This window comes from Anopheles gambiae, chromosome 2, assembly GCF_943734735.2.
Source record: "Anopheles gambiae chromosome 2, idAnoGambNW_F1_1, whole genome shotgun sequence".
NCBI lineage: Eukaryota > Metazoa > Arthropoda > Insecta > Diptera > Culicidae > Anopheles > Anopheles gambiae.
The window spans coordinates 46,808,866-46,827,179 of NC_064601.1; the positions used below are offsets into that span (position 1 = coordinate 46,808,866).

General features: G+C 45.2%; 5 protein-coding genes across 9 annotated transcripts in view; 2 read left to right on the plus strand and 3 right to left on the minus strand.

Moving 5' to 3' along the window:
• LOC5667439 (uncharacterized) overlaps positions 1 to 6,824 on the minus strand; it is a 38,209-nt gene extending 31,385 nt beyond the window's left edge. The window contains exons 1-2 of one of the 5 annotated variants that reach the window (XM_061643107.1): positions 6,663 to 6,824; positions 4,469 to 4,755 (exon numbers count right to left, since the gene is read on the minus strand). In XM_061643107.1, the coding sequence (XP_061499091.1) occupies positions 4,469 to 4,494 (26 nt within the window). In that variant the 5' untranslated portion in view covers positions 4,495 to 4,755; positions 6,663 to 6,824. Of the gene's footprint in view, positions 1 to 4,468; positions 4,756 to 6,356; positions 6,382 to 6,419 lie in introns of those variants that run through there. The other 4 variants (XM_061643105.1, XM_061643106.1, XM_061643108.1 and 1 more) reach the window with 4 other exon arrangements.
• A 1,903-nt stretch (positions 6,825 to 8,727) lies between these two features.
• On the plus strand, positions 8,728 to 10,307 carry LOC1278829 (survival motor neuron protein). Its single transcript, XM_318468.5, has 2 exons — positions 8,728 to 8,859; positions 8,976 to 10,307. The coding sequence occupies exons 1-2, from the start codon at positions 8,836 to 8,838 to the stop codon at positions 9,891 to 9,893; spliced, it is 942 nt and encodes a 313-aa protein (XP_318468.5). The 5' UTR covers positions 8,728 to 8,835; the 3' UTR covers positions 9,894 to 10,307.
• Positions 10,132 to 12,280, minus strand: LOC1278830 (katanin p60 ATPase-containing subunit A-like 2). Its single transcript, XM_061650494.1, has 2 exons — positions 12,277 to 12,280; positions 10,132 to 11,809 (listed from the first exon to the last, which is right to left on the minus strand). Exons 1-2 carry the CDS (start codon positions 12,278 to 12,280, stop codon positions 10,329 to 10,331), a joined length of 1,485 nt encoding a protein of 494 aa, XP_061506478.1. The 3' UTR covers positions 10,132 to 10,328.
• A 1,263-nt stretch (positions 12,281 to 13,543) lies between these two features.
• On the plus strand, positions 13,544 to 15,328 carry LOC5667435 (putative serine protease K12H4.7). Its single transcript, XM_001689073.2, has 3 exons — positions 13,544 to 14,020; positions 14,091 to 14,561; positions 14,644 to 15,328. The coding sequence occupies exons 1-3, from the start codon at positions 13,617 to 13,619 to the stop codon at positions 15,257 to 15,259; spliced, it is 1,491 nt and encodes a 496-aa protein (XP_001689125.2). The 5' UTR covers positions 13,544 to 13,616; the 3' UTR covers positions 15,260 to 15,328.
• Positions 15,321 to 18,269, minus strand: LOC1278832 (thymus-specific serine protease). Its single transcript, XM_318471.5, has 2 exons — positions 16,552 to 18,269; positions 15,321 to 16,476 (listed from the first exon to the last, which is right to left on the minus strand). The coding sequence occupies exons 1-2, from the start codon at positions 16,866 to 16,868 to the stop codon at positions 15,384 to 15,386; spliced, it is 1,410 nt and encodes a 469-aa protein (XP_318471.5). The 5' UTR covers positions 16,869 to 18,269; the 3' UTR covers positions 15,321 to 15,383.
• Positions 18,270 to 18,314: the final 45 nt, after the last annotated feature.

Sequence of the window (18,314 nt, forward strand, 5' to 3'; positions counted from 1 at the left end):
CCCTCTGTTATCGTTAATTAAAGCATAACGAAAAGATTGTCCAGCGTGCTCTTCGTCGGATCGTTTAGAACGAAATTTGAGGCAGTTTGGGAAGTTATCGTATTTGTTTTCGGGGCGAGTCTGTGAAGTCTGGCTGAATGGTTGACTAAAAAGAGGATGCAGATTATAGTATTATTTTTAAAAAAATTACTGAAATTGATTGTTTGTCTTTATTTAATAAGAACCATCTAACTGTTTGGAAGTTATGAGATAAAATGAGTGAATGAATAAAAAAAATGTGGGATATAACAAAACTTTTATCAAAAATATCTTCTTATTTACCGTTTTGATTCAAACTACGGACAGCTTCAAAATCTGGACATTCGTGACGTTTTATTGAATATATCTATACCCAGTCCCTGGACATGCTGCTTTTTCATTTTGCCATGTCCGATGTTTGCCATGATGTACTAGAATAAATTAAGGATGTGTCTGACCCATAGTAGGCCCTGATACCACCAGGGGCGTTCTTAGCAGTTTTGCTTCAAACCGACGCTAGTGTTCTTTCTTCGATAATTCCTATAAATTTCGGCCACGTGCATTGAAATTCATTGGAATTCATTGTGAAAGTAGTTAGGGGAAGGTAGGTAAAGACGGACACTGCGGGTAAGATGGACACTTCTCATAAATGCATGAAAAAGGTAATTTTCGAGTAATTCAACAATGTACAATCCAAACTGAAGGTAAAACAACACATTTGAGAACATTTTTGGCATAATATATATATAAAATTGGTTAAATCCACGAACAAAACAAATTTTCAATCATGTGCACCCTTTTGGATCTAATTTGACTACTGCCGATCTTGAGCTCTACAACTTGTATTGTTTATATTTCCGGAAGTTTTATTTCTTGAATGGGTTGTCGTGATCATTAATGAAAAAACTGGCGAAAGAACGAGGATAAAAGCAATACAAAATATTGTTTTTTGGTGGTTTAAACATTCTGACACCAAAGCGGGAAAGACGGACACCTTGTTGTAGGGAAAGATGGACACCGAATTTATTGATTTTTTTACTTCTTATATCAATTGTTGATGAATATATTTCTTCAAATACCTTAAATAAGGGTATTCCGATGCTATAAATCAATCAGTAACTAAAGAAAGTATTGAAATAAGCGAGAAATGAAACACCGGTCAAAATAGTAGCCATTCGTTATGCTATTACTCGCTCGACGCTGAAGAGGCGCTTCACGAAATCCAATATCTTCTCACGACTTGGACAACTTTAAGCAATAAATGAGGCATTTATACGACATTGTTCAGGAATAGATGAGAAATTCTATGGGATTACAAAAATCAAATGATGAATTTTGACATGGTGGAAAATGGATTAAACTATTAACAAGTCCCTCATAAATACTGGGGTCGTGGACTTTTTGCGGAGTAATTTCCTAAAAGGAAGTTCTAGACTGTTGTTCTGTAAGCTGGAGCAACGTTAGCTGCGCGATATGTCAATAATGCTTTAGATGCTGCATTCTACGATATATTACAAGCGCCGTTTACAATTCCTAAATTCATGGCTGAATGAATCGCCGTTGCAATAGGCCAAGAATTGGTTTATAAACGTACCAGGACGTGGAAAGCGATAGAATTTGTTAAAATACTGTAAAACTCTTCACTTTCTAACCTTTTCTACAGGTGTCCATCTTACCCTTCATGGTGCCCATCTTTCCCATATCAGTTGTCCGTCTTACCCGAACATTTCAAAACTGCACGAAAAAAATCATGTTTTTCATTCATGAAAAAACGCAAAAATCGATGGAAACTTGAAAGTTTTAACACATTTTCTGATAAAACATGAGTGTAACATAATGTATGCACATTTTCATGGTCGTTGCACTTATATATCCCTAGATTTTTACCGTCCGTCTAACTTCCCCTATCAACGTTATCAAACATCAGTGTTTTATCAAATTGTGCTCTGCATTTAATTGAAACATGTATCCAACTCTGTTGGAAATTCGAAGCAAGACTTTGTATTTTGTTTTAAATTCCGGACAGCCGAAGTAAATTGGGATTAATTACATGAAAACTATTTTTTAGACAATGACGATAACAAGATAACAATGATATTTTAAGATATATGTGACAAATTAATTGATGGCCGTACGGGAAAGACTTTCAATTCGCGTAACAGTTCCCTACACGCCGATGTTTTTAAAGACCATCATTCTATCGGGCTAAGACGACGCCTTCACTCCGGATTGGGTGTTCAAAACTTAAAAAAAAGTTAAACACTAAAAAGGTGCAATGTAAGTGTGAATTTGAAGATTGATGACGAAATTTTGAGGCTGTCCGGAATTCGAGTCAAAACGTCCGTAAATTGAAACATGAGCTAGAAGAATCTGATCGGAATATGAATCGAAATATTTATGCAATTCTATGATTTTTTGCAATGTTTCGCGTAAAATTATTGTAAATTATTATTTTTTCTCAAATGTAGAAGGTTTGCTTTAGTAAAGTGAGCTATATAGAGGTTTAACCGATTGAAATTGAATTACTAAGAACAAAATAAGTGCCAAAAATATCTGATATGTCTCCCTGACTTTCTTCCAAGTAAGTCATTCATTTTCAAGGCCATACAAAGAAGTTTCCATTTTGTACGACGAATTGTCTATACATCTGTTGTTTTCAAAAGTCTTTTTGATTAAAGCAAGTCAGTTTGTTTTTTAAGTCTGAAATTAAATAAATTAAAAATATGGATCAAAGTAAAATATTCCCATTTGCAAGAATTTTGAACCTAAACCTAAACAACGGCAGTCAGTTACATTTACCAAAATTCTCAAGAACCACTATCTAAGTTATTTATATATTTTTCAATAGAGAGTTCGTATAAATCTCGAACTGTAGGTTAGTAGTACCTATGGTAGGTCGGTGAAAACAACACATTTTTCTTAATCGTTTATACCCCCCTCACAATCAGGGAAAAATGGTTATGATAAACAGCAATGCTTCTGTGTAGGAGGAATATGTTTATAATACATATCGCCACCCCTCTTTTCGCATGATCACAATCACGTTGTTCCGTGCCGTTAGTTCCGCAAACAAATCGTCACTGTTCAACACCCAACGGTGCCACCGATGCCGCGCGGAGCTGGCACCGCACCAACTGACCAGTGGGATGGAAACGTCCACCGGCGACCGAAGGAAAATTTGCTATTTGCACACCAAGCTAGCGCTAGCGAATGCAACTGGGGAGCTGCATACATGCCGGCACGCGTATCGGAAAGGAGAAGTGTGTGTGTGTGTGTGTGCGCGCCGATCGTTGAGCTGCTTGCGCTCTAATTCGTCCGTTCTGCGACTTCCATCGGACGTATGGTTTATCTGGCCGCGTGCGGATACTCATAAATCATGGACCGTTCATGGAAGAAAACCAGTGGAACCGTACCGTTTCGCGAACTTCGCTAATGGTGGAGGGGGAAGAAGGTGTAACTTTTCCTGGGTGGAACAATGCGCACCACATACTTGCTCTCGATAGTTGCCGGACTGGAGAGAACGGGAGAGAGGCGTGCGATAACTGTCCACATTAGGGGTACGGAAGCATTTCGGATGAGACGGTACTTGTGGGACGACAAATTGGTACCGAGACTCGAATAAAATAACTTGAATCAACAACAAATGCCAAGTGCATTAGCAACAAGGAACTTCGTATCCGGAGCAAGGGCTGTGAATGGAATTTGGAAGCAGAGCGCCTGCGATTGTGTATTTTTGGCAATAAATCTGTCCACCTGTCAGCGAAAACCATGTGCTCGCACTATTCCTGCAGACAAACCACCCACAGTAATTAATGCAACGCCTTTTTTCAAGGTTTTTCAGTTCGCCAACACTGGCGCGGAACTGCTCAATCACTAGGCCGTAGGAAAATAAACAAATACAGCCTTTGATCGCTTGATCTACACCAGCAAACGTAGCCGACCTATTACCGAAATCGTTAGCCAATGTTTGTACGAAAGCACCTTCAAGGTGCTGCTTTCGTACAAATTGTGACATTGATTTCCCGTTCACCCCGCGCACGCAATTTGTGCCCACCCTCTCCGCCCTCCCTCCACTACAAAAAGGAAGTTGGAACCACAGAAAAAAGGCTGCAAACGAACGAATAAAAACAACAAAGACGCTGGCCACAGACACGGTAGAATACACAACGCCAACCGAACCGAAACGTGGTGCGAAAAAAAAGCAACACATCCAATCAAAGGTTTTCAAGAAAACTGTCGTGTAAGAAATTGGCGTTGTCTCGGTCGATTCTTTTCCCTCGGGCCGGTTTTTTTTTTCTTCCAAATTCCAGGTTTTGAAATTCGGTCTCCCAAACAGTTTGACCTATCTGCAGTGGGAAAGGAGAAAAAAAAACAACTCACTCGCAAGGTTTCGGAGTCTCCCAACCTTAAACTTAAAGCTCAATCTAAAGTTTGCTGGGGCGGTACTTACTTTTTGATCCACTCAAGCAGTCCCATCTTCGGACGGGCGGGCGTGCTCGTCGCCTATTTCGACCTGTCGAACGCCGTTGTTACGGACCGCAACCACGTGTCACGCACACACACACAAACAGGCAGCTACACGTGTTCCACGATGTTCCGTTTCCGGTGTGTCTGTGTGTGGCGTGTAATCACCGATTTAAAAACACTTCAAAATTAGCCCCGAGGGTCTAAGATGTGGGTCACCCAGAGCATAGATTCGGTCGCGTATGCGTTCTTGTTGGATTCACGCTAATTTCACTAGGAGGCAGGGTGGCGCCAGAGGAAGGGAGGGATTTAGAAAGTGAAAATGATGCACAGACGCTTGAAAAACTATTTCCAAATTGTTTTCCCGTTCGAACATTTGACAGGGTTGGCTAACAGCAATATATGTTACTTTAAATTATTTACCGGATTTAAAAAAAAAGTTTTTACAAAGATTGGCAAATATAGAGCACTTTCTTCAACAACACATGTGAAGTTAGGAAATGCGTTAAAATTTGTCTCGTTCATTGGAAATGTTGGAAACAGCTTGGCCATATAAATATTTTTAAAAAATGTTGAAATTCATCTACGAAAAGTACCAAACTAAACACATATCAAGTCAAACGAAAACGGAACACACACACACACATCAAAACGTTCAACTAATTGCCATTTTTCCGCAATCCTGCAAACGATGATCGACAACTCTCAATCATCGCGTTGCTCGCGTTAATATTGGATAATTGTGGAGGTTTTCCATTTTGTTTTTTTTTTTTGCCGTTCCTACTCTTCTGTTCACTATTATATTTTCACATTCACACGTGTTTGTGCGTGTGTTGGTCCGTGTGGGTCGGTTAGTTTTCCAGCCGGCCACGGCCACACGGCGCAACCTGTTCCGAGACCGAGCCAGGAGATGAAAATGAGCCGGAACCAGCTTTCGGTTTTTGGGGGGAGCGGGGAGGGCCCTAAAAAACCATTTCGTCTGTCGAATGCTTTAAAAAGTGAATTATAATTGGTGTGCACACACACACGCGCGCACGCGCACGAAAGCATACACAAGTGTTGCCACGCCACTACTGGCCACTTCCTGACCTGCGATCGATGCGTCGGTGGAGACGTCAGCCTCCAGCTTGTTATGGGGACGACGCATTTTTTTTCTAAAGGAGGAAACGATCCAAACCGCATTTTTGCTACAAGATTAAACTCACTTTTCGTCTTCGGTGCGGGTCTTTTCGGTCTTTTTGGTGCGGGCTGTTTGTTTGTTTCTCATGCAAACGGGGCGAAAAAAGGCGCAATCAAAAGAAAGCAAATGGATGGAAGAAAACGGCAATGTGCAAAATCTGACTAATAGCAATAAAATATTTCTCAAACCGATGCAAACTCCACCGCAGTATAATCGAAACGTGGGGTGTGGTATGGACGCCAATGCATGGGAGATTTTCGTTTTCCTCTCTTGCGCACCGAAATAAATGGATACAAATCAACAAATGCTACTGCTGCTGCAAAAAAAAATCCTAAAAGCGATCGAATGGCGAACGAGATACGCATTGATTGAATTGAGTAATATGGCTGCCCCGATCATCGTCGATTTGGCATGAAGCTGAGACGATTACGTGCGAGACCCCGCGTAAGATGCAGACGGACGATGATGATGTTGATGATGGTGATAATTAAACACATGCAGAAAGGCAGATCCGACATCTGTAAAGACACCGGAATTCGTGTCGGGCGGTAATGATTTGGGGGGAGTGAATTTGGCAAATGAATCGATCACGTCAAATTTTAATTATTACGAACATATCCTACATAGGATGGTCCAATCGCTGTGTGGGTACACTTAAAGGGAGCACTTCGATAGTAGACAGTGTTTCACTCACACTCACACATTCATCCGCGGTTCTAATACTAATATTAAGGTTGTTCTTCTAAGCAAACTTTACCATCGTTGTCACTAGCAGTTGAACATGTATTGTTATGCAAATGTATTTGGCACAATTAAAAGCACAATAACATGTGTATCGAGGCAAAGCCGTGTTTCACATTTGGTCTAATCACACACACGCGCACTCTAAGCTTCTTATTTTTCCCCATACACGTTTATCTCACATGCGCACTTACGCATCTCTCGCGCCGGCTTAAGCAAGGATGACCGAATCTTCAACGCGAATCCGCCGCGCACTCACATTCAAACGAACGCGCGCACCCGTGCACACACACACCCGGGGATCGTTAGCGGCTTTTGTTTTCCAATCTGGACGTGCTCTTCTCCTTTGAGGGCTCGCGCAGTCCCATCTGATGCGGCCAGCAGTCGTTCGGCGAATGGCACCCGGCTGGTGGCTGCGATCAGTCGGCACCTGTGTGCACCTTTTTTCCCACTACCACCTGTGTGTTCGTGTGTGTGTGTGTGTGTGTGTTCGGTACCTTTTGTTTCCATTGCTTACGCAGTTTTGTGCTGCTGCAGCGTGGTACCGTTGCCTAGCAACGTTTTGTTACTTGTGTTGAGCGCCACCATCCGGTTGTATGTGTGTCTAGCGAGTATTTTGGAGTTCTTTGTTGCGGGCCGCGGAAAATACATTTGCCACACGAGGTACACGCAAAGCTTCCCGGTTTTTGGTGATTTTTTTTGTAATCTACTATTGTTACTAAAAGGAATGAAGTGAATGATTTTTTCTGCATTGCACAAATTGGCAATGATTTTACGTTTGTTGTTAATGTTGTTGTTTTAGTAAAGAAGAATTTAATCGAAATCCCCCAAAAACGGTGGATGTTGAACCGTTCTGACTGTTCCCATTCTCGTATTACTGTATCACTCTTACTTTTCACATCTCAAGAACCGGCGCCAGGCAGCAATGCTATCGAATTTCCATCACGCTTCTCACGATTCTCAACCCCGGACCGAGCAGAGGCACTCTGCGCTTGGCAGACAGGTTGATGATGTTCACCGAAATTGAAGATACGATGCTCGGCTGGAAATGCTCTGCCAGCCGGAACAGATGGAGCAATTGAGTCGAGTGGTCGAGGTATCGTAAATAAAGGCTAAAGAAATACCCTAGAATCTTTCGGATTGAGATATGTATCTTTAGCACGAGGAAACAATTACAAACAGTTACAATTGTTTTAAAGTTCCTGCTTTAGAATCACTAATTGGAAGCATTCGTTGCATTAGAAATTAATAAAAGATAATAGCTATTTTATAAGAAAATAAAATAAAAAAATCCATACTTTGATTAGATTTATTACGTGCTTTTAGAAATAAGTTTTGTTCTGTTATACATTTTGAACTTATTTTTTTTCTTTGTGTAAAAAAAAAAATAATCTAAAATTATTATCATTACCTATATCTTATCTATTTGTTTTCAAATGCTACAAGGAAATCGAAAAAATAGATGCTCTTGTTATATTTATTACGGTAGGGAAAGACATTCGTGTTACATCGCCGCAATGCTTATGAGTTGTGAACATAATGTTAAATATTCCGATTGTTGTAGGGGACTGTAATTTACATTACTGCACCAGCACCTACAGAACTTTAGCGGTAAATGTGTGGAGAGATTTTCCGCTAGTGTGATACGTGATGTGCTCCAGTTCTCGCTGCAGGTAATGTGCAGTCAAAGGATGAGAGAATAACATGATTTAATTAACGAGAACAATGTGATCTTGATCCGGCGATCGTCACACGAAAGAAATGTGGGCCAAGAATGTTCTTATGGTGATGGCGCAATGTAAATGAGCGTTTTCCTGAACGAATTATGTTTCTATTGTTGATATTCGATATGCTCCTACCGATAAGAATTTGTTTTGCTCGATCATAAACATACCCGTTCTTTTAGATAAATAATAAACACAATTTTATATTGGACACCAAGAGGTATCGAATAGTTTGCATGAGGATTGAGCTTCGGTCCAGGTTTTGTAGGATACGATCTATTTGCAATATCGATCTATCATCGTTTCTATAAAATACCGCTCAAACCTACTCAGCATTCAGTCAGGTTAATGATTTTTTTAAAAATCATGAAATGTTTCCCTTGCGCCAAAAAATGTGTCAAACAAGAAAAACTGTCCCAACGAAAACCATGTTAATTTAAAAATTGAAAAGCATGCTTACCAATTCAAACCCCCGTTTTGCAAATGCATTTTTTTCGTTTGGATTGGACCAAGCCGCACTGCTGGGCTTAACTCATGACACTACTGGTCAAAACAGCATTTTCGAACTTCGAACACCGCTAATTTTGACAGCTCGGTACACAAACAAACATCTGTCAAAACGTATATTGTAGGAAAAGTTGTGAGATTTTATCCAAAAATTACCATACTATTTTACTAACTAGTTTACCTGATTTTAAAGCTCTGGTGATGAGTACAGGCGGCAGAAAATCGGTATGTACTGGTGTCGGTGTTTTTTCCCGCATGCCCAAGCATATGCTCCACTCTTCCCAAGATCCGCGGTCCAAACAGGCGCTTTGTTTATGCTGTTGTATGCTGTCCCGTTTCAGCTTACGCCAAATGCTGCTCCGGAAGGGCAAGCGGAACCAGCCTCCGTGCCACTGGGCGGTGCGATCGGTCGCGAGGACATTTGGGACGACAGTATTATCATCAAAAAGTATGACGCATCGCTGGCACTGATAAAGGCGGAAGTAGCGAAGCGGCTGGCCATGAACACGAACCGGGGCGGCCTGGCGGATGTGGCGGGCTGCAGCGGCCACAAGCCTCGCCGGCAGCAACACAAAGACAGCGATTCGACCGGAGGAGAAGCAACCGTCGGCACGCCGGAGCACGAGGAAAAGGGCGCGATGGAGATTTCTGAGCAGGAGCAAGGCACAGCGAACGGTCCACCAGCGACGGGCGCGTTCGAGATCGGTGACTACGTGCGAGCGACCTACGACGATGGGGTGGATTACGAGGCGAAAATCATTGGCTTTGGCAGCCATGGGGACTGTTTGATCCGGTACGTCGGGTACAACAACGAGCAGACGGTGTTGCTGGAGGAGCTGCTACCGTCCTGGGGGCGAAAGGCACGGCGGCAGCAGCGCGTTGAGGCGGCCGAAGCGGAAGCTGCCGGTGCCGACTCGCAGATGGACATTAGCGATGACGAGCGGTTCACGAAGCAGGCCAGCAAGATCAAGATTAACTTCGGACCGAACTTTGGACGATCGAGTATGGGCCAGGCGGCCGGCGGCAGGAGTGGACGATCTGGCATGTTGGGCCCCAGCATGTCCACAGCGTACATGGTTCCGCCACCTCCGCCGATGCCCCCGATGCTGGAAGACGCGGACGATGTAGAGTCGGAGAACCTATCTGCCATGCTGATGTCGTGGTACATGAGCGGTTACTACACCGGGCTCTACCATGGCCAGCGAATGTCTCAGCAGCAGCAGCAACACACGCAGCAGAAGCGGGCACGACAATCGTAATTTTGCTATGCTCGAGCGGAAACTGTAGGGTTGCTGTCGTCAAGTTTTAACGAGGTCATGGGAATTCTTACGGCGCAGCAAAGTGATAACTTTCGTTGAAGCGTCATTCGTTACTATTAGGCTTGTCGTGATGGGCATTGAACAATGCGAAATGATTAAATGGCACATTGCGAACAGTGTTCTATACTGTACCGTTACAACTTACATGCTTTCTTTCCCGCCCATTGCCAAGTTCCACTTTCATGATATCCTTTTTTATATTATTTAATCGTTTAAGTAAGTTGGTCAAAACCTGAAGTTCGAGAAAAAAAAAACAGAGAGAGCAGGATCAATCACAGGATCAACGAAAGACATACAGAAAAGAGTTAAAATATACCAGGCTTGCTAATATGCTGCCAGTGTGGGCGTTATAAAGTTCGTACTTTTCATTTCCGCTCAGTCCACAAGCTGCGTTCCGTAACGTTGATTCCAGTCACGATGCTTCTGCGCCAATTCCACGCAACCAGGACGCAACTGTTCAAAAGCTTTGCGCAGCATCGAATATTGAAGCTCTTCCTGGTCCGCCGCTCGGTTCGTGTTCGATCGACGCTCGTTGATCCTGTTCCTCAGCAGCATCATGGACGCTTCCTTGCACGCGAGTCGAACCTCATCACCCGTCCATCCCTCCGAAAGCGTTACAAGTTGCTGTATCTCCTGCTCGGGCCATGCGGTAACGGTCGGGAGCAGATGCTCGATCAGCTCCTTCCGTCCATCGGCTGTCGGTAAATCGACGAGAATTTTGCGCTCAAACCGTCGCAGAAAGGCCGGATCCAGCTCCCACGGCAGGTTGGTGCTGGCCAGCAGAAACACCCGGTCCCGATCGTGCGCCGTAGGAGCAGCCGTTTCGTTGGCTGCACTTTCCAACCCATCGATAAGCGACAGGAACTCGTTCTTGAAACGCTTCGATGCTTCGTGCTCCCGAATGGTGTCACGCCGCGACGCCAAACTGTCAAACTCGTCGATGAAGATAATGGACGGGGCGTAAAATTTGGCCACCTCGTACAGCACCCGGATCAGCTTCTCTGATTCACCGCGCCACTTCGATATGAGCGTGCTGGCCGTGGTGCTGAAGAACGTCACCGATTCGCGCGTTTCCGAGCACAGCGTTCGCGCTAGCAGGGTTTTCCCAGTTCCCGGCGCTCCGTGCAGCAGCACACAGCGCCACGGCTGAGCCAGTCCCACGAACAGTTCCGGATGCTCGAGCGGAGCGATGACACTCTCCTTCAGCACCTTGATCGGACCGGCCAGCCCCTTAATGCTTGACCAGCGCTGGCGTAGGTCCCTGCGGATCAAATCCCTACAGACTTCCTCCGCAAGGTCCTTCCATTCGCTGGTAAAGTGGTCCTGCAGCCGTACCAGCAGCTTCGGATTGGCGTACGGCACCGCCGGGGAGGTGTGTCCTTCGAGGTGTTCGGCGGGATTGGCCGCCGTAATACGAAGTGCCTGCATCTCATCGCCCACATTGGTGATCGAATTCAACGGATCCTTGCCATCCGGTTTGGGGACTGCGGGCAGCGGAGGCTTACGTCTCGCTCCGGACAGCTTCCGGTGTGCCGTTGGCAGGGGTCCGATGGATTCGGTGCGCTTTACAATGCGTGGCTGCTTGCCGAACTTGAGCAGGAAGTAGCTACAAAAGTCCTGGTAGATGGTATCGAGGTCAATGTTATCGCACACCTCGTATTCGCTCGTTAGGTTCGTCTCGTCGACCAGTGCCTGTCGGGTTTGATGGAGCCCCATGGTGGACAGATAGTTCGCCACAAGGTACAGTATGTTGCGTCGTCGTTCATAAATGCTGCGACGATCTTGCTGCAAATGAAGGAACGAAAGCGCATAAAATACACCATTACTCCAGCACAAACAAATGCCACATATGTTACCTCAAAAGACATGATTACTTCTGTTATATAGACTTTTTAAAGCAATATAGTGAAAAATCACTGAAAAAAAACAATTTTGAACACTGTCTTGGCTGGATCTCAATTAAAACTGCTCAAAGAAATAGAGGAACCAGTATTGGTGGGAATCATCATACCAGTTACTATGTTTGTTATTCATAGCAACGGAAACTAACAAAAAAACTGTTTTGAGGGACGAGTCCTTCGCGCGTATCGATACGCTTTAATGCGTGTCGTTCTACCAGAAACAGGGGTTGCAAGACCTCGAACGAATCGATGCATGTTTAAATGCTATTTTATTCATCATTAAACTGTGCATCGATTTTATAGGATAGATAAATAAAAAAGAGACTTTTTAGGGAAAGACCGTTGTTACGGGTAACAAGGTAAAGATACGCACGGTGATAGAAAGCGTACGCTAGTCAGTCTGATCCGGTTCTAGAGCTCACCCATAGGTCTAGGGTGACACATCATCTAGGTATATTGGTGCAAAGGTTGTAGCTTCTCATCATTTTTTTTTACACCATATCATAGATTGGTTAAACCACGCAACTCTCTCTTGTATTTTACTCCTGATAACACATTTACTCTTTAGAAGCCAAAGTGCGATATATTCCCATCGAAACTGTTCCTCTGTAGCAAGAGATGACATATTCTTCAGACTATTCATACACAGCAGGAACTTAGCTCTACCAGTTCTGGGTCTAGAATAAAGGCAAGCTCATAAAGCACCAAAAGGAGCAAAAATTGCTCATTTTCAAGATCAAGAGTAGTGAAAAGCCCCCCAGGGAGCTTTTACAACGTCAGTGGAGTTACTTTGGAGTTACAGTTGGTAGGCCCAAACTGAGGAGACAAGATGGCGTGGAGGCGTCCGCCATTAAGACCGGAATAACGGACTGGCAGACGAAGGCGCGAGACCCTGAGCGGTTTCGGACACTCCTGAGGCAGGCCAAGACCGCAAAGCGGTTGAAGCGCCGGATAAGTAAGCAAGTAAGGAGTTACTTTAGGAGTAATTGTCTCTACTCTAGGAGAAGCAAGCCGTTGTGCGAGTCGATAACTCCAGCCACTTGGTAGGATGTTCGATGCTATGTAAGACTTCATGAGTAGTAAAACATCCCTCCCTTATCAAAGTTCGGACTTCCAGAAAGTTTATGTCTCGGATTTATCAATGGAATTATTGCTGCGGCATGATTCATTTGGGTGCCCATGATGTCCTCTGCTAAACCCGGAAAATTTAAATTATCGACGAAGCAATAAGAACCAATCGTTTTTGCGGTAGAACAAAACGGAAAGATAATATATTACACCATCGGAAGTTCTATTACAATGCTATAAATGATCTTCTATCTTATCTTAGCTAAAACGATGTTTCTTTTTTACGAACCGGAAGAGGAATGATGTTGCCGTTCAGGCCATAAGACAATTATATTTTAGTTGTATTATCGAGTATGAGATAAGTGCACACATCTTAATACCCGTCCAATCAATGTGGTGGCGGTGTAATAAGAGAACTTTTATGACTAGTGAGACGCACGCCTCCTAAAAAGAATTTGAGCGAAATGGTCAACTGTTAGAGGGCATCAAACGGTCAATCTGTTTTGAGCCATTAGACAGGGCAAGATAGGAAGATGGTTTTTATAGTACCAGTTCGGCGAACGGCCAAAGGCTGCCATATCTCTACCGGCTGGTCTATTGCTTATATAAAAGCCATTCTCCCCAACCTGCTCCACGAATACATAGGTCCACCATCACAGTGCGTGGATGGGGATAGTGAATAGTGGATTTCAAAATGAAGATTCTAGTGGTACTATTGCTTGCCGCATGTGGCACAGCTCTCGCAGCTAAACTCTCAACGCCTCCGAAAGCTCTGACACCATCGTTCCTGAACAGGTTGCGCAGTGCAACGGTCGGCTTGAAGCCGTCGCAAAGGAATGCGAATATCACGGAGGAGTTTTTCACTACCGAGGTAGACCACTTCAACAATCAGGACCTGACAACATGGAGCAACCGCTATTTGGCGCTGATGGATCACTTTGTTGAGGGAGGACCGATGCTGATCTTTCTTACCGGCGATGCACCGCTCGATCCTTCCATGATCGACGATGGTACTCTGATTAACGAAATGGCGCGTGATTTGGGCGGCGCAGTCTTTGCGCTCGAAACGCGATTCTACGGCAAAAGTCAACCGGTGGGGTAAGTGAGAACCGAGATAATAGTTTTTTTAAACTGAAGCAACTAATTCCGTTGTCCATGCGATTTCCAGCGATCTTACAGTGGAGAGTTTGCGATTACTCAACACCGATCAGATCTTGGCTGATGTGGCCGACTTTGTAGTGCATCTGCGCCGCACCGTGATCAATAATCCATTCGCCCATCCACTGGTAACAGGTACCGGGCTGGGCGGTGGTTTGGCTACCTGGTTCCGGGTTAGGTACCCGCATCTGGTCGATGCTACTTGGTCTTCAAGTGGGTATATACAGGCGGTGTTTGATTTCCAGGAGTTCTCGTCGGGCTGGGCCGAAACGGCAATCACGGTGGGTAGCAATGAGTGCTACAATCGCATCTTCATTGCATTCCACGTAGCGCAGAACTTGATCGATGCCGGGTTCGGGGAGGTACTGTACGAGAAGTTTAATCTGTGTAGTCCGATCGATTCGGAGGATCGTATGGCCGTGGCTTACTTCTTCAGCGTGCTGATGACATCGATCGAGCTGTACACACTACGCAATGGAAAGTGAGTGTGGGCCATGGGAATGAACTGTGTTATCACAGACTAACTGATTGTTTTCCCATAATTATTCCCTTCCCTTCAACAGCGTCGATGAGTTTAAGACAGTTTGTGATGATATTACAAACAACGACTCTACGACCTCGCTGGATGCGTTCGCGAACTGGTTTAATCAACAGTTCGTCTCTGATGCCGGGTGCATCATAGTGAGTTTCGATCAGTTCATTGAAACGCTCAAAGAAACGTCCGCATCGACAGAAATCAGTATGGCTGGCGAACGGCAGTTCCTGTACCAACAGTGCACCGAGTACGGGTGGTTCATTACGACCGATTCTGACTTGCAACCATTCGGTGAGCGGGTGACGATGGAACTATACCTCGAGATGTGCCGGCGCGTCTTCGGCGACTGGATATCGCTCGAGCTGATGTTCCAGTCGACTACGCGCATGAACGAACGGTTCGGCGGCGATAGGCCGAACGTGATGCAGATCCACTTTACCAACGGTGCGTTTGATCCGTGGCGCTATTTGAGCGTAGTGTCCGATCTGAATGCGTACGCACTAGCTGATGTGATTCCGGGCGAGCTGGCGGGCGCTGACCTGGGCGCCATCTCGGAGGAAAACGATTCCACCGAGCTGGTTGAGGTGAAGCGTCGTCTGAAGGAACTGCTGGAAAGCTATCTATTCCCGTTCAATCCACGATAAAGCGATAACGATAAGGCGTGTTTGGAAGATGTTCTTATAATAATATACAACGACGCAGTACTACGGGTAGGGGAAGGTATCGTGATTTATTTAAACATAGGCAATATAAAAAAAAGATTTCCACCTAAGCGTGAATCGGTTCATAATCCTCAAAGATCCACGTGTCGATGAGCGTTCGCGTGCGCTCCTTGGCCGCAATCAACTCCTCCGAATCGTTCTCGTAGTCGATCGAGTCCAGATCGGGTGACACGAACGTGTCCGGGATGAGTGTGGCCGGCGCTTTGGGATTGAGATCCTCGAGCGGACTGCTAACGCGGTACGGATCGATGCCACCGTTGGTGAAATGGGCCCGCTCGATCGCTGGCTGCAGCCCACCGAAGCGTGTGTTGGTCGATTTCAGCTGCTTGAAGATCACGTCCTCTGTAAGCCATTCGCCGAACGCACGTTGGCACACCTTCACGAAAAAGTCCGGCCCGATCATGTTACCAAACGGTTGCTCCTCCGACTCGGATGTCGTGGGGAAAAAGCCCTCCTCCGTGCACTGGAGATAGAGCCGTTGGCGGTGACCGGCCTGCAAGTTGGCAGCGTTAAAGTCCGTCTCGAGGTACCGCTCCATGTACCTGTCAAAGTTGAGGTGCACACACTGCTCGTACTGATGTTCGCGGGCAAACCAGTCAATCAGTGCGTTCAGGCTACTGTCCCGCTGCTGCTCCATCTCGGCGCACATTTCGCGGATCGAGTTGATGTTGCGCAGATGCAGCATCTCGAACTCGATGTCGTCCCGCAGACCGAGCAGGAATGCACGCACATCGAGATCGTTATCGGTGTCGAGCGGTTCGCATAGATGGAACTCGGTCGAGAGCAGCTCGGCTAGCCCGAGGTGTGCCATGTTCTGCGCCACGCGGAACCCACTCCAGATGGTGCTGTAGCACGCGTCGCTACCGTACTGGCGGATGCTTTCCCCGAGCGCTTCGTTGTAGCCGGCGAACGCAAAATCAGCCTCGATGGCACCACTCGACACCCAGACACCGTCCACAAGGTGAGGATACTTCTGGCGGAACCAGGTGGCTAGGGCACCACCGTAAGCCGTACCCATCAGGATGACTTTCGCGTTCGGGTTGTAGGTGTACGTTTCCTTTAGGTAGGTGATCCACTCGGCCAAATCGGCCAGCGCCTGGTCGGCATTGAGGAAATCCAGATTCTCCGTCTCTGCATTTCTGTACAAGTGCAGCAAACAACACAAACCAGGCCTTGAGACATTCGTACTGGTACGGGTGACTTTGCATACTTACTCTACCGGTCGGCTATATCCGAAGTATCTCAGCTCGTTCGCAAACAGATAAGCGCCCTCGAGATACGCAATATCGTAAAACAGTCCTTCGGTGATCCATCGCGTCTGGATCGGCTCGGCGGCACCGACCACAATGAAAATTGGTCCCCGGGCGTACGCGTGCTCATCGTTGATGTAGTAGCGCATGGCGAACTTGTCCTGATTGCGCGGGTTGAAATGATCGACACGTGTCTCGAACCATGACTCACGCAACATACCGTGCGCCACGTCACTACACCCAATGGCAAAGGCCACCAGGATCGCAAGAAATCGTTTCATTGTAGTATACACACCCGGACACACTTAACACAACCCAACGAAATACTTCCAGTCAGCACCGTAGGCCACCATGGACTCTACACCGATCGGGCTACGGTGCCCTGGGGGTAGCTTTTATACCCTCCTGCCTTAAACCTCGCAGATTATCGAATCTGGTCCTATCGCACGCTACCGATAATCCCTCGGGCGTATCTCAGTTTCAGCTCTCTTTTGCAGCACTTTTGAAGGGACTGTGGGACGTATTAGGGCATGAAACGCCCTGCCAGATGCATCTACCGATTCATTGTTAAGTGTGCGCATCGGTTGTTATTACAGCAGGATATGTAACAAACACACGAGTCCGCATGGAGTTCGTGAAGGTTCCCGTGAGCAATTCAATGTTAAACCCATTACTTCCGTCCGTGGTCAATCGAGTCTGGGGATAAATAATTCGGCCGAGATAACTGGTATTATCAAATTTGCCCACCTAACACGATTAACCGATATCTATTATCGGAGGTTGTATTGAGTTTACGATTGTAACACCAGCACGCGAATGGGCATTCAGTGTGCAATTGGTTTTTTTTTGTGATAACGTTCAGAGTTGGAACATTTGGTTTTGAGAAGTTATGAGGTAAGGTTAGCGTGAACAATGAGTTCAGTTTGTATGTATTGCAATTATCTAGAGAAATGCCAAATCTATACGTTCCAAAAAGGGACATCAGCGGCTGTTTGTACAGTTTGACGTCAGGCAGACTGTCTATGAAGCTAAGATTAGAAATCATTACGATAAGATCGATATTATATACGTAACAAATCTGTTGAAGGGAGGCAATTGGCGTGAAACGATAACTGATGCAATGATCTTCTCCTTCACATCTCTAATGTCTCTAATTCATACGAACCGTAGACACCTTTACCAGGTGTGTTGAGCATTGCATACCTTTAGGCGCTTTAAACATTATTGCAGTTTAGCGGTGCATAAATGGGACTTCAAACGAAGCGTAAACTTTGGGGTAAAATGGATTTCAGCCATACAATCAAATAATCTTTTGACGGGAAGTTTACTCTCTGTGATTTTGAAACCGCATACCTTTTTATTATTAAAAAACGGGTTTTTTAGGAAACTCAAAAAAATGGTTTCAATAAAAAAATTATTGCAGCACTATTTTGTAGCTTTTACAGTTTTGTAGACACATTCATTTCACAACAATAAAATGTTGCTTGGTTTGGACTACCAAACACAACCTTTTCCCTCGACGGAACAGAACAATAAATCTAGAGCATCAAATTCCTAAACATGAATTTCCCAAAATCGGTACGGTTATCGGTTGTTTCGTACCAGCGGTCATCTCCAATAACCCGATAACGATACCGACAATACAGCCCGCAATCCATGTCCACAATCCTATCTGCCGCCAAGCACAAGCAAAAAAGACCGCTCTGGACAACACTTTATAAGCAACC